This window comes from Balaenoptera ricei, chromosome 17 (assembly GCF_028023285.1).
Source record: "Balaenoptera ricei isolate mBalRic1 chromosome 17, mBalRic1.hap2, whole genome shotgun sequence".
NCBI classification, from domain to species: Eukaryota; Metazoa; Chordata; class Mammalia; order Artiodactyla; family Balaenopteridae; genus Balaenoptera; species Balaenoptera ricei.
In genome coordinates this window covers 15,375,114-15,400,830 of record NC_082655.1, presented here as the reverse complement: position 1 = coordinate 15,400,830, position 25,717 = coordinate 15,375,114, and the positions used below count along the sequence as shown (strand labels likewise).

The following is a 25,717-nucleotide window of genomic DNA, read 5'->3' as shown; positions in this document are numbered from 1 at the left end:
GGTGACTGTCAGGCAAATTGGATACCTGGATGAACAAGACAAGCACGTGACCTTCTGAATCCCAAGGATCTTGAACCAAAGGCTGTGGTCAGCCTCGAAATGTACACGACGGGCTCGGAGCCACATGCTCCCCAGCGGATGGTGCTGAGAGGCACCCTGGAGGTTCACGCTTCCCGGTGTCTATAGGTCAGGTCGTGCTGCTTACTAATCTAGAGGCCAACCCACTGGCACAAAAAGCGGACAGAGGGGAGCAGGTGAAGGGTGTTCCGATGCCCGGCTCCTGCCTTCTGCTCTGGCTGGACCCACTGCGCTGGGCGCCTAGCGCCATCCAACCCAACTGTGGTCAAAGAGACTCAACACCTCCCCTTCTCCCGGGAGCAAGGTGCCAACAGAATTACCTGCGTGGGCTCTGAAGATGCTTTCTCATTCTCAACACAAATCGATAAAAGGAAGCTGAGGGTGCCAGGGCAGGTCTCCAAGGCACTGTTCAATGACAGAATCTCCGCCCCCATTGGCAAATGCCCGTTAATTACTACGTCGCGCTAAGCCGGGCACTTACAAGGACGCCAGGGAGTGGCCAAACCTCTTTGAGTCTGTGTACGTGTGAAAACTCCCCAAATCAATGCAGTGACTCAACCATCACCGGCATGATGATCGTAAGCTTCCATCCCCCCCCACTTACGGTATCTCTCCCTTCAGGGGAACAGCTCCTCTAGAGATGAGAAATTAAACCAGAGGTTTCCCGTCAGAAGACAGGGGTCTGTCCAAGCCCAGGTCCCTCCCTGGTTCCAGCCACTGAGGGTGGTCCAGGCCCCAGGTGCTGCGGCTGCTCCAGGAGCCAAGGGCCCTTACCTGGTTGGGGGCCTCCGGCGGCATGGGGGATGGCGACTTTGACTGGAAGGCGTCCTGGGAGATGAACCCTGAGTCATGGGAGGACACGCTGGACAGCCTCACGGGCGCCTGCTGGGCCAGGCTGGAGCCGCGGTAGCGGTAGTGGGAGCTGGGCGAGTGCGAGTGGGAGCCGTGGGAGCCGCTGGACCGCGAGTCGCTGCTGTTGACACTGTTCAGGCTGCTGCGGGGGCAGCAGGGGAAGGGGGACAGAGGACAGGGGAGAACGACATCACGCAATCAGCCCCCTGCCCCAAGAAGCAGTGCAAACGGCGAGCCATGTTTTCAAAACACCCAATCATGAAGCTAGTAAACAAAACGTTTTTTTCCCGTGAGCAAGGGGGGAACACCAGCCACAGAGACTCAGTTCTCCGACGGCACAACGAGGCGTCCTTAGGATGGAGGCCCGTGATTCAAAAGCTCTGCTCTGTCACCTACCACCAAAGCCAGGGGACCTGATGTCCGCGGCATGAAAAGGGCTCATCTCATCTGCTCGTAAAAACTGTGACCCTGAAGCCAAAACCGCTAAGGCTTCAGCATGACCCGGTTGGAACACCCACGTCCACGTGTCTCCTTTCGATGGACCATCTGGGTCCAGGAGACCAAAGTCAACCCGGCCAACCATCACTCGGCACCCAGAGACTCCTCAAGGAGTCCCCCGTACAGAATATCAGCAAATCAACTCTCTTTGTGTCCATGTGTTTTACATTTTATTTACAAAGTTGGTGCTTTAATGAATGGCTTGACCCTGAACACAGGTGTTTCTCTGTTAAAATATCCATGGGCCCAGCAAACAGAACACCAGGCAAGAGGCAAGCAGCTTTCAGGGACTAAAGGTCATCAATCTAAGCTGTTTGCTTCCAGGATGGAACAGTAAACAGGATTTCAGAAAATGACACACGCCCTCTGGTGTTCTGTCTGCGTTCCATTTCCAGTCGTGAGAGACACGTCCTACACTCTGTCTAATCACTCAGATTACGAAACCCAGAAAACTGAACAAAGTCTCGTGGTCCAAACAAGCAGAGCTGACATACGAGAGCAGCTGTAGAAGCATCAGAAGGCGTGAAATAAACAACCCAGCCTGGGATTAGAATGTTTGTGGTTTCTGCTCCTAAACCCGCAAGAGATTCTTGTCAAATTTTGCAAACTCAGACAGCTAATAAGGTAGTCTAGGGCTGAGTGACTGTTCTCCACCAGAATTACTTGGTGCGAATGTTCCAACAGATATAGGGGAGTGTGCTGGAGGGAAATCACTGGGGACATTTGCCAGGGATAATTATCATGATTTTTTGCTTTTCCCCCAGTCAGCCAGAAGAGGGCATTTGGAGACTGACAACAAAGCTCACTGCAATTCCACTGCAGCAAGCTCAGAACTGGTGTTGTCCATGTGACATGATTTTCTATTGAAACTAAAACTGTAGAAAGAAAAGATACTCATGCAGCTTTGTTTTATACTAATCGAGATAAAGTTTTCTTGGTTACCAAACAAAAACCATCCTCAGTAAAAAACTTAAGTAGATGTGTCATACACACGAACACACACACACAGCCCACAAAGGATGACAAGAAACCAACATCTTCAGGTTGCTGAACGTCAGGATGAGCGTCTTAAGCCTGAACTTCCTGCTCCGTGTTCACTGCACAAGCTCAACTATGAAATGAAACACACACACACACGTGTAGAGAGATATTACCAGACACAGATTCGGCAGATCCATCCTGCTTTTTACTCTCAAGGCTAATTCACAGGAAGTGGACATTCATTTGGCTTTGAAAAGTCAAAGAAAAAGATTAGCAGGTGAAGTGTACCAAGAAAGGAATGATGCACGAGGATGTTTCCACCCTCACGGGAAGAGAAGAAACTTGGCAGTCAGCAAGCCAAGAATGGTGCTGAACAGAAAACTGCCAGAAAACAGCGTTGCCAATGGCAGAACTATTCCAATGGATTCCCGCTGTGAGTCACTAGGTAACGCTAGTGCTTAACAGAGCAGTGATGGTAGTGGTGGGAGTGGTTAACAGATCAAGAATTCTATTCACTTTATGAAGCCCTGAGACAAAAACTGGGGGCCAAATGAGGGCATGAGCCACTGTGACTGCCTTCACTTGTTCTGGCGACAGCAAGATGAGTCTGCACAAGAATCAACCTCTGTTTGCCCTTTTTTTAGCCCATGTGCTTCTTACTCTGCTAAACAGGAAGATCCAATGCGAATTCATAAGATGGGAAAATCCGTACAACGCACACTGAGCGAGAAAGCTGTGGCCACTAGTCTAAGACCTGATGGGATTTTCCTTATGACCCAAAACTAATCCAGAGACTAAAGAGTGAGACCAAAATCATGATGGGATCCTTTCACCTGATCACCATTTCCTGTTTAAAATGAGCCATTTTAGAGCTCAAGACTGGCTCTAATGCTCACATTAGCATAAAGAAAAATGCTGTGTCCCCAAAGCAGTGGCCCAGCCCGGTCTCACTTACCTGCAGACACTTGATTTGCGGGACATGGTGGTGCTGGGGGAAGAGGGTGGAGTCTGGTACGACCAACTGTAATCAGAACCTTTCAAGTCCAAAATCACCTAAGGGGACAGAGCCAGGAGGGTAAGCAAGGTGTTGAGAAGCGAAACGTTATCTGTCCAATCTTAACAGCCATCATAACGTGGAAATTCTGCCATCATCGAGGAGTGGGGATCAAAGAAAAACATGTTGTTAAGATTTTTTTTTTTTTAATTAAAGAATCATAGTACCAATCCATCAACGTCACAAACCTTTTTCTGAGACAAGCAAAAATATAATTAATGCGGACAGGGGAGGAAAACCATGACATATCCGTCAAAAAAGAAAGAGAAAAATTTACAGTTAGTTACATTAACAATTTATAAGAGCCATTTACACCCAAGGTTAGAATTTGTAGGGTTTTTGCTTACACCACCACATAGACAATAATGGTTTCAGGATGTGTTGATCTTATTACATCTTAGCTACCTGATATTCAATGGTCACTTGTGCCCTGTTTGACCCTTAAAACCTGACAGAATCAAGAGCAAACCAATTCTTTCACAATTACTTCTACATCTGTCTCCCTTACTTGACAAAGAGCTGTTTGAGTATAAGGTCTACCTTCCATTCATACAGTAGGTGCTCAATAAATGTCTACTTACTGAATGAATACCTGCAGGCTGTAGTCTGATAAACACAATTGCATAGGATGGAAAATATAAACTCCCAAATTTGTCTTCCTAGTTGGCTCCCAAGGCAGTGATAAGAACTTTATACAAAAGGCAAAGGCCAGCACATGATTTATCACCTGTTCCCCCAAATATGTCTCTTCCCACTGGATACAGTGTTAATGTCACATGAACCAAATGAATCAACATTTAAAAAGTCACCTTTTTCATAAGATAAGAGAAATCCTCATGCACTACTTACTTAGAATGGGAAAAATTCAGTGAGAATGATTCACAATGATGACCAAGATACACCACTGACATGTCCCTAGGAGAGTTTATTTCTAGAGGGTCGGTGAACACATGGTTAAGAGCATGGGCTCTGGAAATTGACAGCTTGGTTTAAATCCCAGTTCTACCAGTAACTACCTGATTAAGTGACTTTATCTCTCAGTGCCTCAAGGGTCCTCCTCTGTAAAATGGGGATAATAGTAGATGAAGTCTATGTAAAGAGCTTAGAGCAGAGCCTGGTACACAGTAGGTGCTGTATAATGACTAGGGAAGATTATTATGCTTCACAATGTAAAACGTGAATGTTATTTTAAATGAGATATTGCCGCAAGGAACCCTCAGGGCATTGAACCTTCATCTCTTTGGCTTTCTCTCCCATGCTTACCCCTTGACTCCTACCTGTTCACTTGAGGAGGGCAGTTTGTGAGGGTCCATGGTCAGGCTTTTCAGATCTTCTGATATGGTCTGCAGGTGAGTTATTTCCCCTAGCATTGAGATTTCTTCTTCCTGAAAGTAATTCACAACCTGTTATCATGAGTGATTCACTTTATCATTTTGATCCAACTGTTTTTATTAGGGACACTATCTAACGCTTTCAGCTTTTCAGAAAAGGCATGCAGGGACTGGTACATCTTTGCTGAAGCCATTACCAGCCCTTTTTTCGAGGAAGTGGAGAGGAAAACGAAATCAGCCATAATCATGGAGAGACTTGTGCACCTGGAACAGGGGTGAACGAGCCACAGAAAACACGTGGGCCTTCCTCGAAGTGTCTGGGGGCTGGTGGGCCTGCTAGGGTGGTCCGCCTGCGTGTCCTCACGGGATCCTGCAGCACAGCCCCTTCTGCAGGCCACGACCCGCCCTCCCCACCCCCGAAGTCACTCGGCTTCAGTGGATGACAACCATTTGGAGATATTTTGGTCCAGATCTGATAGCCCTTTGTGACAGCACATGTGTGTTCACTGGAGGTTAACTTCCCCCTTCTTTCTTGTTTTTTCCACCAACTTAATCAATGGCAAGTGAGGCAGGAACGGGGGACTATGGAAGAAACAGTCATTCAACGTTACCAATGTACCAAGCTGCAGCTGTGGGACCAGGGAAGAACGAGTCATGGAAAAGTGCTATGCTCAGGGGAAGAACTCAGATTTGGGCATCTTGCTAGGGCTGAGCAAAGGGAGCTGGGGCACTTCTACCGGCTTCAAGAACACCTACAGCAGAAGTGTTCAAGGCATGTAGCCGATTTACTTAAAAAATAAGTCTGCATTGATTCACTGAGGCTTTTCCCATATTAACCTCACAGTCACTCCTTGGCATTCAGCTTGGTCAGTGGGTCTCAGAATCAGCTGGAGGACTTGTTTAAAACCCAGATGACTGGGTCCTCACCCACAGAGTTGTGGATTCAGTAGGGCTGGGTTGGGCCTGAGCATGTACGTTTCTAACCAGTTCCCAGGTGCTGCGGCTGGCCTGGGGACCACACTTTTTGAGAACCACTCTACAGGGCCTTCTTGACTTGGGGAGAAAAAGTAAGTGGAACCATCAGTGCTTAGAAGATAGACTGGGCCGTGCAGCCATCAGCAACTTGCAGACAACTATTCATCCATAAAAATGACTCCACCATCATGATTCCTGACACACCGCAGCTTCTTAATGACTCCAGGATAAATAAGGAGGTTCTCCTCCAAACTGGCAGTTTACGCCTTCTGGAACTTCCCACTGACTCACAATCACGGGCCGCAGCATAGAGATGAAGGTGCAGAACCGGCCACGTTCTTCGATCAAAGCCTTCCGGACTGCCTGCTTTTCTGTTTCTTCCAACAGGAGATACTTATCGTTGACGTCTTGGAGCGCACTGTCCAACTGGGGCTGGATGTCACCTCGCCCTGCAAACGAAACAAAGCCCCAAGCTTGGCATGCTGAAACACCAGCTGCTGGAACCAATGCCCTCCTCCCTCAGGTCCTTGCTGGAGTAGAAACCACAATTTTCCAGGACTTTTAAAAAGTATGTATTTATACCCAGAAAGGATTTAAAGAAGCTGTTTTTCTAGGACCAGCCACTTCCAATTTCCAATGCCCAAAGAGCATATTTATCCTCGTTTATTCATGGCAAGTAAAATTTCCTGGGGTAACTCGTCCTGACCTGCATTCTGAAGAGGCTAAGGGATGAACAAGGTGAGGGCCTATGGATGTTGCCAAAAATGGGCACAAGCTGGCTTTGTTGGGTCATCCTCAATGAAAGAGCCTCTGTTTAGACAGAAGTTTCTGTCCCGGAATACAAAGGTGGCAAGCATCAGCTCGCATCAGCTCTCTTGGCTCTGGGGGGCCCCTGGGACGCCTTGGCAGTTACTTTAATTCCCTAGTGGAGAGTCCTGAATGCCCTTCCTGTAGAACAAGCCCAGCAGCAGAAAGACCTGCAGTCAGGTCTCTGCTGGTGGAGGACTGAAGGGGGCCTGGGTGCTGAGCCTGGCCCATGCCTGGGCATCATCTGGTCCTGTCCACACAGCCCAGTTATGCAGAGGCACCCATTTCTAGCCTTGTTGACAACTCTAGAGCTTGGTGAGGCAACTGTCTTTATAAAGTCTTATTTGAATCCAGCCACGCCCATTCATTTACAGGTTGTCTATACCCGCTCTCATCACAACTGCCGAGTAAAGTGGTTGTGACGCAGACTGTTTGGACCCTGGACTGAGAAGACTTACAATCTGGCCTTTTACAGAAGTCTGTATAAACATGGGCAAATAGGCACTGTGTCAGAGGGTGTGGCAACTGTAAACCTGATCTGGGGACAAGAAGGGGACTGTCCCCGAGACCAGCGCCTGAGCTTCCACACTGGGCTCCCATGCTCACCTACCACCTGAACCAGAGGAAGAATTTCTAAACTCCTTCAGGACGGAGGCTTGGACTCTCCGAGTCCAGCCCCCAGTGAAATGCCATCTGTGTATACAAGTACTCAATAGGTGTATACAACAAGTACTCAATAGATGTTTTAAACAGAATATTGGAGTGGAGGGGCGGTAGGGGTTATCCAAGCAAACCTGCTCCCAGTTCAGAGGAGGTGGAGGCCTAGAGAAGGGGAGGGACTGTCCAGGGCCATTCAGGGGGGCAGGCAGAGTTGGGACAGAGCCCACACCGCCTGACCCTCTGACCCTGGACTCCTCCTCCTCCTCCTCCTCCGCCGGCTGCCTCAAGCCGAGGGACTGGATTCCACTCGCCTCCTGGGAAGGGGCCTGACCAGTCACCACGTACCCCTCCTTAAGAATGCGAATGCCACAGAGCAGGAGTCCCCAACCCCTGGCCTGTCCGAGGCCTGTTAGGAACCGGGCTGCACAACAGGAGGTGAGCGGTGGGCGAGCGAGGGAAGCGCCATCTGCCGCCCCCCATCGCTCCCCATCGCTCACGTCACCGCCTGAACCTCCCTCCCCACCCCCCGTCCGTGGAAAAATTGTCTTCCATGAAACCGGTCCCTGGTGCCAAAAAGGTTGGGGACCGCTGCCGTAGAGAACACTAAATGCAACGTGTTATTTGGTTTGAAAAAGTAGAGGGTCAGGGAAAACTGCCTCGTATGTAGGAATATATTCTGTATTTTCTCACAAGCAGATGAGAAAGCTTCATTTGGAAACAGAGGCAGTCAGGCGTCAAGAACATCCAACTAGCAAAAGTCACTGGATTTTTGGCAGGGGTTAAGTCCTAAGTTAGCACAAAAGGGGAATATCATGGGCAGTCAAAGGTCACCCTCGAAACCGCCTTAGATGGCATTCAAGTACAGTCTGTGCTCCGTATGTGGAGACCTCACTAGTCAGGTGAGCACAAACGTATGCTGGGTACAGCAATACACAGTGTTTAATTCCACGCTGGAGGGATTTTATCCAACAATTACATTACGTGAGAATTTGCTCTGAGAAGTTTCGCTGTATTTTCAAGGTGACCCACTCACCCATTCCTCCACTCAGTCATCAGCCACCATCTCCCATCCGCCCCCCGCAACCCACCCATAATTCCACCAGGTCTTCCAGTTTCTCTACCATGGTCACTGTTTCCATTCCTTCCGCCAGAATGCCAGAGAGCCACCCTCACACATTACCTGGCCCCTGAGTCACAGGTTTCACAAGTTTTTGGTAGACAAGACACTTGTCAAAGCATCCTCCCATTCTCCCAGGGGACTTGAAGGGAAGCAAGGGCTCCCTCTTGACACAGGCCTCATGGAGGGTGGGCGGGTGGGTGCACCTCCAGCCCCAAGAGATTGGGAGTTTTCTCTATTTTTTTTTTTTTTTTTTGGCCACACGGCACGCTGCCGTCGGGGATCTTAGTTCCCCGACCAGGGATCGAACCCAGGCCCTCGGCAGTGAAAGCACGGAGCCCTAACCACTGGACCACCAGGGAATTCCCCAGCATTTTAAAATAGAGGAAACTCTGGGAATTCCCTGGAGGTCCAGTGGTTAGGGCTCCATGCTTTCACTGAGGAGGGCCCGGGGTTCGATCCCTGGTCGGGGATCTAACATCCTGCAAGCCCTGCAGTACGGCCAAAAAAAAATTTTTTTTAAATAAATAAAATGCTGGCTTGCGCAGATGAATCCACATACACCGAATGTGTACATGATACAAGCCCTCTGGTAATGAAACTCCCTGTGTCTCTGCAGCCTGCCAAACAGCCTGGCCAACCCCGGGCCCTGCAGGTGAGGCCACACGGTTGCGGCTGCTCCAGACGCCTCCTTGTAAGCCTCTCAGCCTCTCCAAGGATGCTCCAGCTAAGGAACCACGAAGGGCTGCAGACCAAGTCAGCGTGTTCTTAACTCCAGAGGAGGGAGGTTTGATGATGGTAGCAATTTCTTTCAATACCAACTTATAACTCTAAGAAATTGGGGAGGTATCTTTACATCCTTTCACAAGTTATAAGGCACACACCTATCTGTAATTAAAGACACTGACTTTTAAAAATACACTGACATAGGAAAGCAAAGTTACTAGAACCAAGTGTTACCTAATCTGGTAAATATAAACTTAAATTATTCTATGATTAGTCAAGTTATTTTCAATGTGTATTATGTTATAACTAAAGGACTTCCAAATTGTAGTATTCTAAAATAAGTATAATCTATGAAGACTGCTATAATTATAGTGAGTACATTTCCATGTAGGATATATCATAATCTAAAAACACAATGTTTATTTCTTAAATTCACTAATACAACATGTAATTATATTTATAAGAAAACTACTGTGGAAGAAATTATTCCATGTCCCTGTTGGATGTATTGGTTTTAAGATACAGTCGTCTTTCTAGGTCCACAAATTCAGAGTAGTATTGGCACTGACTTAATATACAAAAACCCGTTCATTTTCCTCCCATCAGCAATGTGAGGAGAGCCACTGCCGATGACCTCAGTACAGGTCCTGGTCACACCAGCTCCCACATGGACTCGACTCTGTCACCTATTTCACCTCTGCTACTGCCACCCTCACTGTGCCATCTTGATCTCTCACCTGGACAGCTCCATCAGCCCCTAATAGGCCACCCTGATTGCATTTGGACCAGCTCACCCAGAACAGCCCCAAATTCCTTTCAAAATGCAAATCTTATCACTTTTCAGTAGCTCCCATTGCTTTCAAGAAAAGTCTAATGTCCTTAACATGGCCTGTCCCGCAAGGCATGCGTGGGTCAGCTTCTTAGACCACCCTCTGCCTTTCCCCCTTCCCTCCTCTGTCCACTTCCCAGGCGCTTCTCCAGGGTCTGGCTCCATACCTACACATCCGCTCTCCCTCCCCACCCGTCTAGCACCTGTTCATCCTGCAGGTCCCGGTTCTTCACGAAAGCCCTCCTTGAACTCTTTCACCAGATTAAATTCTCTTACTTGATTCTCAGAAGTTCCTTATACATAGCCTTCACGACACTCCTCCCAATTCTAATTTTATCTTTATTTCTCCAGTTCTTTGATTGATGGCAGTCTCCCCTACTGATCAGGAGGCCCCACGAGGATAGAAACCACAAATATTTTTGTTCAGTGCTGTACCTTCTCTGTCAGCACACCTGCTCGTGTAAGGCAGGTACTCAAATATTTGCGAATGAATGAGGCACTGATAAAATAGCCTGATCTGAGTTTGCTCCTGGCTCTACCATCATGCCCTTAAATGGCCTAACAATGGAAAATGAGCAAATTCCAGGGCTGCCCATCAGCCAAAAGAAGAGAGGAGGTGCCTTAAACAGGCTTTCCAGACAAAATTCCTGAGCAAAGCATTGCTTGTGACCTTTTCTGGAAAATCTGAGTCAACTCAGTCTCGAGAATTTTTTTTTCCCCTGCCGGTTTCCAGGTCTTGGTTGGATTCATGCTGGAGAACTCCGCTAAACAACAGCCAGCAGCCCCTTACTCCCTGCACAGGGGAAATCAGATGATTATTCTCTTTACAAAAAATGCTCCTGGGGCAAAGCACTATTAATGGGCGCCATGTCATGGGCCAAAGCAGCACCCCTAAAGGAGAAAAGAATTTGATTTTTTTTTAAAGTAGGTAGAGGTCACAAAGCTTTCTGGAATGAAACCAAGATCCCATATTTTCCCAACATTTACATTTTAATTTTCCTTAATCTCCATACACATAAACGTTCAACGCAGGAATTAACACCCCCATTTGGCAGAGGGGGAAACTGAGACTGAGGGAACTAGGGTGGCTTGCAAGTCCCTGAGCTAGGAATAGGTGCAGACAGATGCAACCCTCCGTCTTTCTCATTCAGAAGCCCACATTCTTTGTAGCTTCATGCTCACAGCAAACATAAACCCTGGGAACAAGGCTGAAGGGGCTAAACGTTCTACATAGTAACAGCCTGATCAAAAAGCCAGTCAAGTGATTAGCGTTATCTGGAACCTCCCAGCCTCTTCCTACACACACTGCAGCCCATACCTGAGCCTCGTGGCTGAACCAAGCCAGATGCAGGCAAAGGGCTTTCCAACGGGCAAGAACCAACCCAAGACACACTGGGCCAAGCTCACCGTCAGGAACACATCCGAAGTCCTCTTTTCCCCCAGACAGACGTATGGAGAAGCCACTAGAATCCCACAAAATGACTTCCATCTGCCCCTGACACACTCATGCAAATACCAAATTTCATCTGAAGATGCCCACTTTTTCATGTTTATACCTTACAAATTAAGATGTCTTACAGTCAGTGGGGATGTCATAGTGTAATCGGCATTTTTTTTTTTCTTTTTTCATCATTCAGAAAATAATAGTGCATCTTACAACTGATGGAATATGAAGTCAATGGAATACGGGATATAAATACTGAAACATGGGGGTATAGTTTCAGAAATAGACATGCAAGGTGATGCTGGAGATTAGAATTTGGAGTGAAAAATTCTTTTTCCACCAAAAGGTGGCTATCCTTATTATCGCTACATATATTATCTTCCACTCTTAATATCCTGCAGCGGTTTTTGATCAATTCCCAAAAGCAAAACCAACCAGAAATCAAAAGAGAGAGAGATTTGATCAGATAAGATTGGAAGCTTTTGGACTTAACCATTTCCTTTTTTTTTTTCTTTTGACTTAAACATTTTCAAACAAACTTAATTTCTGTTACTCTTTCAACAGGCTGTGCCTCAGTTTCCACTCATCTGTTAAATATAAAAAACAGTACCGGGTTCACATGGTTGTTGTAAGACCAACCAAATGGACTCATTCACTAGAGCATTCAGCACAACGGCCAGCACGTGGTCAGCGCTCGGGAAGTGGCAGGTGCCATCGGCAGTCGCGCAGCATCTCTGAAGTCCTTCTAACCCGGCGCACCGCAGCAGGGGACAGCATGCCTCCGTAACGATAAAATGGGACAAAAACTCTGAAGCGGCGAGCTCCAGTGAATCCATCAGCGTGCCTGGCGAGGGCACAGAAGCTCTGTGCCCACGCCCGCCCCACCTTGCATCCTACGGAGCTCTTCACCTGGGCGCTCAGTGGTTTCCTTTATAATAAGTCAGCAGCTGTAAGTACCGCACTTTCCTGAGTTCTGTGAGTCCTTATAACAAATTGTCAAACCTGAGGGGGTTCACGTGAGAGCCTAAACTTGAGATGGGCTGGGAGGAAGGGTGGGTAGCCTGCGGACCCCACTTGTGGCTGGTGAATCTTGAAGAGGAGGAAGTCTTGTGGGACTGAGTCCTTAGCTAAGCCAACTCCGGATAGTTAGTATCTGAACGGATGTGACTTGCAGGACACCCTGTTGGTGTCAGAGGACTGATGTTAGAACATAAAGGCCTCCGCCATCCTGGGGACGGCTTGAGGGCAGAGGCTCCTTCTGCTTCCATGGCTGCCAAGGGGGTGTAGCCCAGAGGAGGCACTTTATATCTACTTCCTGAATGAGCGAAGATGCGCGCTTGCCTCACAGGGCTCCTCTGCGGCGGTCACTGGGGATGTATGAATGAAAGAGAGGCGCCGGAAGTGAAGCAACTAACCCCGCGAAAACTGTGAATGGCTTGCAACTCAAGAAGGGCAGGACTACACCCCGGCCGTCCAGTCCTGCACCCACAACACCGGCTCAGCGTTCTCGGGGTACATCAAAACCACGTTGTGCAAGGAATCGATATTTCAAGCACGTCGTCCTTTTCGTCCTCCGGCAAAATTAACACGGAGAAAAGCACTGGGCTCCTGCTGTGCGCTCTCCCTGCCCCCCGCCTCCCCCACTGTAAATGCATCTTCCCAGCTTCTAAATGCAGCCACAGGGAAGCCAGGCGCTCCAAACCTTGCCAACAGTCTCGTCATGCACAGGGACGTTTCAGGGCATCTGTTTCCGCTCCCCCAATCAGCCATCTGCAGCCAGAGTCACAAGCAAGGCACTTGATGAGCTGCATCGGGGCAAGGCTTTCCCAGAGACCAACTCTGCGAAGGAAGGGAGCTCATAGCTCTGGGCCTCGGGGGGATCTGTTTGGTCTGTTTTTACCTAGAGTTCCCTGGTGTGAAGTATGACGAATGAGTCCCCTGGCCTCCGAGGACTACATGCTTTCATCTCAAAATGCAACAGTCCCTTTCAGGAACTTCTTGGGTTAGATTCCAACATCCCTATTGACTGCAGTTAGGTACAGCGTTCCGAATGCCAACCGGGGTCTAAAAAGTAAAGTCTGACCACCGCTGCTTGTACTAAGATCGAAGGAGTCGGGCTGCCCCTTCGTTATGCTTTTCCCCCATCGGCCCGTTAGCACAGGCTGGCAGGGTCGGCTGCATCACCCGCTGACCTCTCCCTTCTCTCTCCTCACTCTGCTGACTGCTTTACCTGGCATTTCTAGGGTCAGAACCTTATGTCAGGCTGTGGTTCTCTAACTCTGACTCATTAAAAAGTCCATTTCACACAGGTTGTCCCATTTAGTAAAACTGTACCCATTCAATTATTTCCTGCATAATTAAATGTGTGCACTCTTATAACACCTTTCCCAAGCCTAGAATGAAGCAGTGACTCAATAATCTTCCCTGCTATGTTATGTGCAGTTGCATCTAAATATCCAGAAAGACCGCTAGGCTACATACAAGTGGTCAAACAACCCCTGGAGGTCTAAGTGATCACCTGTCTGCATTTACAGTCACCCCCTCGACCTCAGAAGGAACTTTTCCAGCTTTAGTTCCAATATAGAACAAGCATTGGTTTGGGCTCAAAGTACCCTTTTCCCAACCGCACTGGTGTGGCAATCCATCCCCCTCCAGGGATGCCCACTGGAGGTGAGCAGGAAGTGGGGAAGACGCCTGGAATCATGGACCAGCTCTTTTCACCACCTCACGTCAGCCTTCAGAAAGGACCGTTGTTACTTTCGGTTGTCCCTTTGCAGACAGCTGACACGCATCACGGGGAGGTGGTCGGAGAAAACATCCAGAGGAGATTTCTGGGTGTCACTGCCTTCTTCCAGGGCTGGGTCTTGCAACCTAGCTCGCCGGCAATACAGGGCGGGCCACCCTTGGCTCCATGCTGACTCCAGGGGCCCAGGAGGTCCTGGGGGCATGACAGTTCCTGACCACTCCTGGAGGCACACCCACGACAGATGGGGTTAACCGCTGAGAGGGTCTCTTTGTGCAGGCCACACCACCTTCTGAGCGGTCTGCTTCTTCTCCATCTCCCCTAACTCGGCAGTAGGAACGGAGCAAAGAAGCCTCTGCACTGTGCCAGGCGAGAAAGTCAGCTGACCCATGAACAGATAAGCCAGACTTCAGATCTGCAGGTGGGAGTTCCCTCTGGGCAAGAGGGCTCCCAGGGCTACTCCTTTTCAAAAACCAAAAGGGGGAGTGGATGGAGGTGGCTGAGACATACTGTTTTCACCACTGAGGCAGGGAGAGTGATCCACTCATTGACTGCAGTTTTGCCAGTTTTGTAAGCACAGAAGAAACGGGTGAGGAAATGCAAACATGCACCCTGATGCAGCCAGGGGCCGCGGAAACCACTGCGCCAGTGGAAAGGATTCAGCATTGCACAGGCTTTTTGCTTTCTCCGCGTGGAAGAAAAGAAGGGTGATGGGTGGAGAAGTTGAGTCCAGTATGGGGGTCTGATCAGAAATGGGGCCGAGGGATAGAACCATCTGGAGGCAGGTAGCTGAGGCTGACACAGGGTGTCACTGTGGTTCTCAGTCCACCCAAGGTGGAACTGGCAGTCTCCCCAAAAGCTGACTTGGGGTATCACCCGCAGTCCCCCTCTGCAGCATGGTCACCTTTCCCATGGTTCTGGTGCTCCCGTCTAAATGGTGATGGCTCACACTGTCCCCTCTACCTTGAGCAGCCCTCGTCCCACTCTCCACCAGCTCATCCCTCTTCATCCTCCTCATCACCCACCCACACCAAGCGTACATGGGTTCCTTGCGCCTTGCCCAGCTGCTACATCTTCTGCTTATACGCATCGTGGTGCTGAGCTCACCAGATTAAACTACAGTTGACCCTTGAATAACACGGGTTTGAACACGGGTCCACTTATGTATGGATCTTTTTCGATAAATATGGAATCGGCTTCCAAATCCACAGGTTCCGCGTCCGTGGATTCAACCAACCATGGATCGTGCACTATCTTCACAATCCTTGGTTGACTTCGCAGATGCGGAACCGTGGATATGGAGGGCGGACTACAGGACTTGAGCATCTCATAGTCTGAGGCAGGTCCTGGAACCAATGCCCCTCGGATACCAAGGAACGACTATAATTGGTTTCCTCCCGCTAGAGTCTCAGTTCCTGGAGGGAGCAGTGTATCCCTGGCTCAGTACACTTTATTGAGTTGTAAATTTCTCCCCTGTGGAGGCCCCCAGTCATTGCTTATGCAAGATTCAAGGTAAATACTTCTAACTGACCGAGGGAAAGTTCTGTATATACGTATTATTTTCTTCTTTTGTTAAACCAGGACATTTTAACTACCATGAAACTTTGTTAAAATACAGATCTCCAGGTTCAAACATGATTTAAAACTTGTAAACTAAATTTACGAGGGCTTCAAGCCACACAGCTTTCTGAAGTTTTTACCCCCAAGTTCACTGCTATAATATGTCACTGTGGCTCAGCCCTGTGAACTGGCCCCTGCAAGACAGAGAACTAGAGGGGGCTGCAGAGATTCTCCCTACGATGGGCAGAATCTAAGTCACAAAAGGCTGCGTGGTTCCTTTTCTCATCCCTAATCCTACTGTCGGTCACTTAAAACAGAGAGCACGCCCCATTTACTCCACTGACTCAGGCCAGGCTTTCAAGCAAAGGTTCTAGTGAAACTCTGTGTCCTCAAACAGGCCACATATTGTACGATTCCCTTTATAAGAAATGTCCAGAATAGGCAAATCCATAGAGACAGAAAGCAGATGAACAGCTGTCACGGGCTGGGGGGAGGGAGAATGGGGCAGGATAGCTTTAAAAGGAAAGGGATTTCTTTCTGGGGTGATGAAAACGTTCTGAAATTAGACAGTAGTGATGGTTGCACAGCATTGAGAATGCACTAGAGCCACTGAAATGTACACTTTAAAATGGTTAAAACAGTGCATTTTATGTTATATGAATTTTATCACGATTAGCAAAAGAATGGCTGTGTCTTACCTTCCTCCCAAAGGTGCACTAAAAACTGTTCAAGCTGTCTCAGAACCACAACACTGAGGACTGGAGAGGATTATCACCTTTAAAAGGTGGGGGACACTATCCCAACATCAACGTGACGGGAGGGAGGCAGAGCTGCGTCCCCCGCGACGGCAGGTCATCCCAGTCCCACCTGTCAGAGGGGACCTGTGTGGTTCGGGTTCATCGTAGATGACAGAATCCAACACAAAAACCTCTTTGGAGCTGCTCAGTGCAAAGGCTCAGAGAACACTCGGGCACACTCAGGCAAGATAAGCTAAACGGACAGCTCACAGACAGACCTCTGCGAGACACAGGCACAGCCACGAGACACCGAAAGCGACTTGAGGTTTTAGTAGCGTTGTCACCCACAGAATGAGGGTCAATTTTCAGTCAAGAAGAATCATTGTGATTACTGAATTTGAAGATCTGATACCTTTGAAATGAAGCATTCCACAAACTCTGCTGAAATAAGAAATACTTTTGATTTTTTTTAAAATAAATGGTTGGTTTCGAAAAAACTATATGGTCCTGGGGGGACAAAGTTAAAGATATGTGGCAAGCTTAACACAACCAAATCCGATTTGGGAATTATTTTGAGGAGTTATTTAGCGTAGCTCTCCACGTTTTGTTTGTGATATAAATACACACATATACACTTAGATATGTATGTATAGTTATATTTATTTCCTGTAGAAAGGAGGGTTTAAGTCACTCTGTATTTCTTTTTTCCATGAGTCTAAGGCTGAATTATGAGGATGCAAAGACTCTTAGAATGTTGAGCTAACCCATTAAAGGGCCAGACTCCAAAGAAAGAAAATGATTGATTGAAACAGACACACACACACACACACAGAGTTTTCTTAAAGTTATGGAAGATTAAGTAGGCGCCACTGATTGTTCTGAACTGGCAGGAAAACTGGGGCAACTAGCATAGGTCTGGACAACCACGGAAAGCCCACAGTAAGGACCACACCGTGACCAGCCACCAGAGATTCAGGATGACAGACTTACCGAGAGCGTCCACTGGCAGGGGGGGGCGTGCGGTGAGAAAGTGCAGGATACACAATTGACACAAAAAGGAAAATAATAAAGTCAAACTGGTATTCGAGCAGCAGTCTTACCTTTCTTTCATGTGTTAAAACAGTCCGTGGCTTGCCACCGAATTCTACATTGGGGCGATTAAACTCACATCCACCAAGAGCTGCAAATCCAAGTTCCCTTCCTTGACTTGCTAATAGTCTTTCCTTCCCATCTAAACAGACATCTTCCTAGTTAGTAATCAGCACCCCTAGAGAATGCAGCAAGGTTTTCTCTTAAAAAGAGAGATGAAGACTATATTCCTGTAAGAAGCCAATTAAGATGCTTTAACAAGAAGAGCTTTCAAGTGTAATTTACTGTAACTTGAAAAGTAACTAGGGAAACCAGGATCGAAAGTTCAAGCTGGGGTGAAAATGAAAATTTAAAAAAATTTTTTTAAATTAAAGAACTTAAAATTTTCGTATAATAGCAAATAATATGCTAATATGGGACTCTGGGAGTCTGTTTATTAGGTTTGTAATACTAGCTTTGCAGCCTCTGGTGAAAACAACTATCTCAACGTCAGGCTCAAGGGTTAACATATTAAAATGTTCCAGTTCCCTCCCTCAACGTCTCTGATATACTTTTAGTAGTTACAGATGGAAACAGAAGGCTTTACCATAATTAATTTTTTAATTAAAATTAATAATAATATGGGAGTTAACTAAATGAGAAATAAGGCTTACTGGCTATACAGTAAGGTGGCAGAAGTGGGCAAACAGCATAAAATGTCTCCCACTTCTGATCCTCTCTTACTTCCCCCAGTTGGGTGACAACCAGCTCTAGGACCTCAAGGGTCACGAGCTGACGTCAAGCAGCAGGGCTCGATGAGGGTTCAAGAGATGCCACTCAGAACCTGGGGCTTCTGGGTCAGCTCCACACCCCCTCCCCACCCTCCTGGCTGCCTTTGTCTTGTCCCCCTGACCAGTCAACAAGGAGGCTCTGCCCCATGCACTGACCCTGGGCGCTGGCCTGGAACTTCTCGGAGGGCGGGGACCATTCCTCCAGCCCCCAACTCCCTGCCTAGTTTTTACGCCCAGTAGGTGTTCAATAGCCTGCCTTCCACAAAAATAGGTACATTCACCCACAGCTGGAGCACATGTCAAGTTGTTTTAAAATGATTTTAAGGTAAAGTCTAATCAAACCCAAAAAACCATTAAGAGTTTTTTGACAGTGATATTTAAATACCTTTAGAGTACAAATTACCCTTCTATAGCATAATAAAAAAAGAGTCAAACAAAGAATGTGGCAAAAGGTGATACAGCTGCAGAGTGAAAGTTAAGGTAAATTAGTCGCACACAAAAATCACACCCCCTATGTGCCTGCCTAGGTCAAAGGGAAGTACCAGACCCATGCTTAAATGCATAAAGGCATTTAAACTTTGAAAAGGAGAGTCAGAAGATTTTTTTAGATCAAAGATCACAGTTTTGGAAAAAGGAGTGGCAGAAAGCTGTTTGATGACCTTCTGAAAACATATTTAAGAGGAAGTGATTATTGCACTGTATAAACCAGATTCAGTTCTATCAGGACAAAAAAAAAAAAATGTATCCAAAGCATTGGATAAATCTCAGAAGGAACTACCAACACTTTAAAAGTCAAGAGTCTAGGAAGCTACCACTTGAGCACTTGAGGGAGATGAAACCGACAGAGAGGCATTTAGGCAAAAAGGGAAACCGCAGCTAACCAGACCCCAAAATAACTGGGAGTCTCTAATAACCAGATTTCTTCCAGCCCTTAGCTTGTAGTGTTTCCGTTCTCTGGCCATACTGCTTCTAGGAGAGCACTTCATAACATTCACTCAGAATGATAACTCTGGTACCTCCCAGAAAGCTCCATTCACCCCAGAAATATACAAAATGTGAGTTTTAAAAGGCACTTACATATTTTAGAAAAAAATTTTTTTATAAAGGAAAGAAACAAAAACTGTTTTCTGGTTGTTCACTGGAGTATCTAGAAAATCATCCAGAACATTCTAAGCTACTGATCTGACTTGGCGTAAGAACACCATCACTGCTACCTTGTCTGGAAAGGATATGGTGCCCAAGACCATCAGATATACGACTGGGGCTGAAAAGATGGATGCTTCAGAAACCCCTGATCACAGCCTCTACTGTCTCAGCCTTCAGGCCCAAGTGCCCCCAAGAAACCTCACAACTAAAAGCCAATTATGCCCGAGTCCCAGGACCAGAAGCATCCCCTCATGTCACACAGTCCGGCACCTCCATGTGTCCTAAATCTTTCTATCCAGCGCCTTAATGGGAAACTCATTATCCTCTCTAGGCAGCCTAAGCAGACCTGGGCAAAGTCTAATTACCAGCAACTTCCTTTTGTGTTGCAGCACTGCAATCAACCTATCAGGCATCCCCTGTAGGTCCAAATTCTGCTAATTGGACAATGCCAGTGACTTTGAGTGACAGATGAAGACTGTTTCAGCCTCCATGTAGAATTCAGATAAAAGGATTATCACTGCAGCCAAGAACTTAAGGCCTCTGAAAAGAAAACTCTGGAAGAGAGAAAGGAAAACCTCTACTTTTTCTTACCTCATCCCTTTCACCAAATTCCCAAACCTTTTCCAAACCACAGATCTTCCTTGGACCCTCTCTCCAAACTCATTAATCTCTCCTATCTCAAAGCTGACGTGTTGTCAACTAGGTAGAGTTCAGCTCCAAATTCTTACCATCCTGTTCTTTTATGGAACCTCAGATTCAATGTAATATGGTGGCAGTTTTATTTACATTTACCTTTAGACTCACTAAAATGTTACTGGCCACAAACCCTATTCCACTTGTCGAATGCTAGCTCTCAGGCACCTGAGTTAGATAGAACATAAACCGCAGAAGCACCAAGACCAGGAAAACACATCCAAAAGAAACAAATGGGGCCAATACTAACAGAAAAACTGATCGTGGGTGAATATCCTGCTGTCTTTATCTTGAAATGGTCTCCTGGTTATTATAAGAACTGGGGGGACATTTTTCAGAAATGCCAAAGCTTGAAAACTTTGTCCTGTCCTCGCCCCTCTTCTACCAAAGAATCCCATCTCTCCAGATGTTTCTTTTAATTCCAAATGAGAACTGCTTGCTTAGGAAAGAGGAAATTTGGTTTTGGGGATTTCTACCTTAAAAAGTTGTTGTCTCAAACAAACGCTAAATACTACCCACCCACAGAGCATCCTGATGGGGGGGGGAGAAAACCCATTTTATCAGCTGTGATGCAGCAAATTCCAAATCGTGGTATCGAGAAGAATTAGTCTAGAGGGAATGTCACCTGCTCAAGTTCGAGAGAGAGTCCCTACATCTTGTTAGGTCTTAGTAAAATGTTACAAATGCTTTCAAAGTGGATGGAGCTAGATTTTTCTCTTAAAACTCCCAGTTCAAGCCGGAAGAGCAAAGCTGGGTCATGGATCTGATAATTAACTGGTTTGCAAATGACAATCAGCTGGGGGGAAGGAGGGGCATGTTGCACCAGCAGTCTCATTTTCCTTATCCAGCTCCCACCCTCATGAACACCATGAAAAATCTCCCTACACAGCAATGATTCCCGGCTCCCACTGCAGCCTTTTCTAACATTCTCACGAGACTTAATAAAGGGTTTTGGAGATTATAGGCTGTGAAGGATAGAGGAGAAAATGACGTAATTTCTGCAATAATTACTATACAACATTTGCAAAGAGGCTTTTATGCATTATCCCAAGCCTTCCAAGAAATTTATAGGTCTCATCACAACACACAATAAGCATGGAAACTGTCAAATTTTGGAGACCGGGTGGGGGGAGGGAATGAGTCAGGTACAACTTTGCAAGGGTCTCAAATTAATAGATATTCTGCACTTGGGGACTTCAGTTCAGATAGATTCTATTAGCTCCTATCTGTTCACAGGACCATTACATGTAAGGCAGTCTGATTGAAGACTTTCCACTTCAAAGAAAAATCAAGCACGTGCTCATTTTCCCCAAGTAACACATTAGCAGAATTTGCAGAATTACCTTTTTTTGCTTTCTTCTGCAGTTTCAGTGTATCTGAGGACTTCTTTTTTATCTCTTGGCGAGCTTTTTTATATTCTAAGAGAAAGCAGAATATTGAATAATTTTACCACTTAGCTCAACAGAAAACACTTTAGCAACAGCCACTACTTTCATCACCAAAAGCATAAACTATGACATGCAATAAACAGCTTTACTGGAATACGAAATGATAAAAATCTCATGAGGACATTTTACAGCAAAGGGGCTTATATGAACACGAAAACCAACAAAATGCACTGGGGTCTTTCCCTACAGGATTCATTCATACCAGCTTTGAGGAAACATGGTACCCGGGAACATTTTAATAAAAATTTTAAAATTCACAATTTCTCAGCTTAAGTATCAGGAAATATTTTCAGTATTATCTACTTTCCCAAGGCCCAAATCCACAGTGTTTCATTCCAAAATGAACCCACGTGGCAAGATGCTGGCCAAATGTTACAATTCAGAAAAGAGCGCCTCAGACTACAGCAGGAGAAACCAGACCACATGGAAAAGAACTGGGAAAGGCCCAGCTGCCTTACTTTCACATTAGTACCAAGGCCAGACACTGTGGACACGGAGGAGGGGCAGCCCGCGTGACTCACATCCCCACCGGCCACTTCCTCTTCCCCCACCAGCCTACACCCACCCTGGACTTTTCCATCTCTGTTGTTGGCATCTCCGTCACCCAGGCATGAACATCTGAAATGACAGTCACCTCTGATACTTCTCTCCTTTGCTACCCTTATCAACTAATCACCAACTCGACCAGTTCCCACAAAGCCATCCCCGACCTTTCCCTCCCACCAGCCCTGAGCCTATCAGAGCAGGGCTCTCTCTTATATGCTCTTGGTAGCACCTATTAGTCAACCCTTTCCGGTTTCATCCCCTCAGATCTGCCCACACGCTTTCCCTCCACCACACTTACTGCAGGTTGTATGATCCGTGAAGCAAGGTCTCCTGCCCCTTCCATACCACCAGCACCCCACCCTTCGGCTCCAGGAAGACTGACAGGGGTGGCGTCTGCCTGGACCATTCTGTCCCCAGACCTAGCACAGGAGGTACTGAGACCCACTGATTGAAGGTTAGCCTACATCATTAAAAGTTTGGTTTTCACAATGTGCTGAAATGCCCTAAGTGCGTCTCTGGTATTTAAGCCTGCTGTTTCAAATCACTTTTAATTCAGCTGATCACAAATAATGTCACGGAGCGCAATCAGGCTACCCACTGAGCGATGCTTCATGCCCAAAACCCAGCACTGAGTCCTGCAGTGGGATCACTTTTGACCCCTCATCCTCCAACACTGAGATGTCCACAGGAGCAGTGGGGAAGGAGCAGGTCCTCAGGGTGACATCAATGAACCCAGCAGAGACACAGGCAGCAGCCGGCAACATGCCACCTGAGACTAATGTGCATCAGCCGCCTTGCCCAGTACCTTTTGCGTGGTCTTTATCCAGCTGGTTGGCCACTTTCTTCCATTCTTCCATCTGCTCTTGAAGTGGGTTTATCAGACAATCGATTAAAGCACTTGTACCAAAAGAGAAAGAAAAGGAGACATTAAACAGACACATTCTGTTGTCAAGGTTTACACTCAGTTGTCAAAACGTACCTGAATCACAATTACCTGAAGCAAAACAAGGCAGCATACTAAGCCCAAGTTCACATCCAAATCCCCCAATTTCACAGCAACTGCGTCCTCAGGAGGCTTTTCAATGACTGTTAAGAAGCTGTACACGTGACTGGTGGGCGTGACCTCTTCTCATGGCCCCTTTTTCCATTCCCACACTCGTATTAACAAGCAACGCTGCAGATCAGTGGGGTCACACCTCTGGCTGCACAAGGGAACCAGCTGGAGAGCTTTTTTTTTTTTTAGATGAAAGTTACTTTATTTTTATTTTATTGTATTTTATTTTTTTTTTGGCTGTGTTGGGTCTTCGTTTCCGTGCAAGGGCTTTCTCTAGTTGCGGCGAGCGGGGGCCACTCTTCATCGCGGTGCGCGGGCCTTTCACTATCGCAGCCTCTCTTGTTGTGGGGCACAGGCTCCAGATGTGCAGGCTCAGTAGTTGTGGCTCACGGGCCTAGTTGCTCCACGGCATGTGGGATCTTCCCAGACCAGGGCTCGAACCCATGTCCCCTGCATTGGCAGGCAGATTCTCAACCACTGCGCCACCAGGGAAGCCCTGGAGAGCTTTTAAAAGTTGAGGACACCTGGGCCTTACCCCATACCTGATAGAAACCTGGAGGGTAGGGGGCCAGCATTACCTTTTTTAAAAAAGGCCCACATGATTCTGACGTGCATTCAGGATAATAAGTCATGAATGTAGACTGCGGACAGCCTAGGGAGGATCAGAGGGGTGAGGGGTCTCCAGGTACATCCCTTCTTATTTTGTGCACTCTCCCAAACAGACTGCAGTTAAATGAGTGGAAAGGTAGCCCTCAACAGAGAGGAATCATGAGTCAGGGGAGCCGGTGTTTTTTGTGCAATGGAAGTAGAATCGACCCGATCCTACATTACAGAGATGTTGTTGAGAACTTAGAGAATGCCCATAAACTGTTTGAATGGCATTGATGAGAACTGCAACAAAGGTATTCTCAGACTGCTTTTTGATCCTGGGCCTCCTGAAAATCTCCAAGCTTTTGGTACCACCCCCGCTTCTCTTACCAGGGTCTAGTGGCACCACCCCCCTCGCACGCGCATCCTCTGGCCTCACTTCCTCCAGCTCTCTGTCCAAATCTTCCTTCTGAACAGAGACACTCCCTAACCAGCCTGTGTCCAAGAGCCGCCACCCACCTCATCCCGTGTGTTCCTCCTCCTGTCACTCATCACCGCCTGACATTCTATCAGGTTTACATAAGTGTCTGGAGCGTAAGCTTCATGAGTGCAGGATGTGTTTCCTAATCAGGGCTATGCCCTGTACACCTAAGACAATGCCAGCACATAGTAGGTGCTCAATACACCGTGGCTGTTGAATTGGCATCTCTTCATCACTAAAATGGAATGAGGTGTCACAGGACTGGCCCCAGAATAAACAAGATGACGTGTGTGGGAGGAGGCGCAGGGGGTGCCATCTCGGGGAGCACTCCCCAGGGGCGAGGAGGGAAGGAGGAAGCCAGATTTTATCACACGCTCCAGCAGGTGCTTTCCACTGTGTGGACACTGCGTGCATCTGCACAAGAACCCTTTAGAGATTCCTACGCCCATCTGACAGGGGCTGAGAGCCCAGCCCAAGATTACGGCATGTCAGCGGCCAGCCCGGGGTTCAAACCTAGGCCCGGTTGACTCCAAGACTAGGTGCTTCCCACTATATTCTGCAGCCTCCTGAGGTGGTCCTGCAAGAGGGTTAGAGGGATTCCACCGTGACAGCCTCTCACGCAACTTGGCAATTCACAAAGCAGAGCGGTGCAGAAGTGCTGAATTATGCTGATCTCTTTGGGATAACGTCCCACTCTCACTGGAACACTGGTGACTGTAGACCCCCGTGCCAGCCACTGCCATTTCTACCCATTCTGGACGCTTGTGAAAGAGGCTGGCAGTGTGGAAGGTTCTATGAGCCACCCCTGCCCTCCTCGGCGGGCCTGGAGGACATACACAGGTCCCGGGTAACAGGACAGCAGTGCACGCCTCACCCTCCAGTACGGCAGCTCCTCTTCCTACGAGGTCCCTGCAGGGGTGGGGGACCCGGAGGTCTCAGCAGGGCGCTCGGTTCCTCACAGTGATGGAGCGTGAGGAGGGACACACAGAGAAGATCCCAGAGGCGGGTGCAGGCTCCATGAGGCAGGGCCCCAGGCTGTCTGGTCCTTCACTGGAGCCCCAGGGCCCACACCGCTGCCTGGCAGATGCCCAGCCAAATACTTGTTCAGTGAGTGAGCAGAGGGGCGGGCTGTGATGAGAGATGGGCTGCGGGGATTTAATGTTATGGGGAAACCAGTGCTGCTTGAGGCAAGTTAGGCTACGTATCACCGCTTCCTTAACCTGAAATCAGCAAGGGCGTCTGAGATCTGGGGAAACACGGTCCTCACCTGGAAAACTGCCTCAGCTTGGCTTCTATGCTCCGATGCCTCATGCACATCCTGGTTAAGGCCGAGCCGATCTCCCTGGTACCACCTGGAAAAGCAACAGAAGCAAACATGAGGGACAGAAGACAAGGAGGAATCACTGAGATCCTGAAAGAGAGAATGAAAGAATTAAAAAACTAGCCAGATTTCACCACGTTATAAAACCCAAGCCACGGTCTTTCAGACTTCTCACCAGGCTTGTGTACA

At 47.6% G+C, this 25,717-nt stretch overlaps 1 protein-coding gene across 12 annotated transcripts in view; it reads right to left on the bottom strand.

Moving 5' to 3' along the window:
- The window catches only part of MTSS1 (MTSS I-BAR domain containing 1), a 164,257-nt gene that overhangs the window by 8,678 nt on the left and 129,862 nt on the right, over positions 1–25,717 (bottom strand). For 5 of the 12 annotated variants that reach the window (XM_059902140.1, XM_059902141.1, XM_059902146.1 and 2 more), the window contains exons 4-11: positions 25,475–25,559; positions 22,890–22,981; positions 21,434–21,508; positions 17,383–17,394; positions 6,061–6,218; positions 4,741–4,848; positions 3,365–3,462; positions 853–1,072 (exon numbers count right to left, since the gene is read on the bottom strand). In XM_059902140.1, the coding sequence (XP_059758123.1) occupies positions 853–1,072; positions 3,365–3,462; positions 4,741–4,848; positions 6,061–6,218; positions 17,383–17,394; positions 21,434–21,508; positions 22,890–22,981; positions 25,475–25,559 (848 nt within the window). The remainder of the gene's footprint in view (positions 1–852; positions 1,073–3,364; positions 3,463–4,740; positions 4,849–6,060; positions 6,219–17,382; positions 17,395–21,433; positions 21,509–22,889; positions 22,982–25,474; positions 25,560–25,717) is intronic. The other 7 variants (XM_059902148.1, XM_059902144.1, XM_059902151.1 and 4 more) reach the window with 3 other exon arrangements.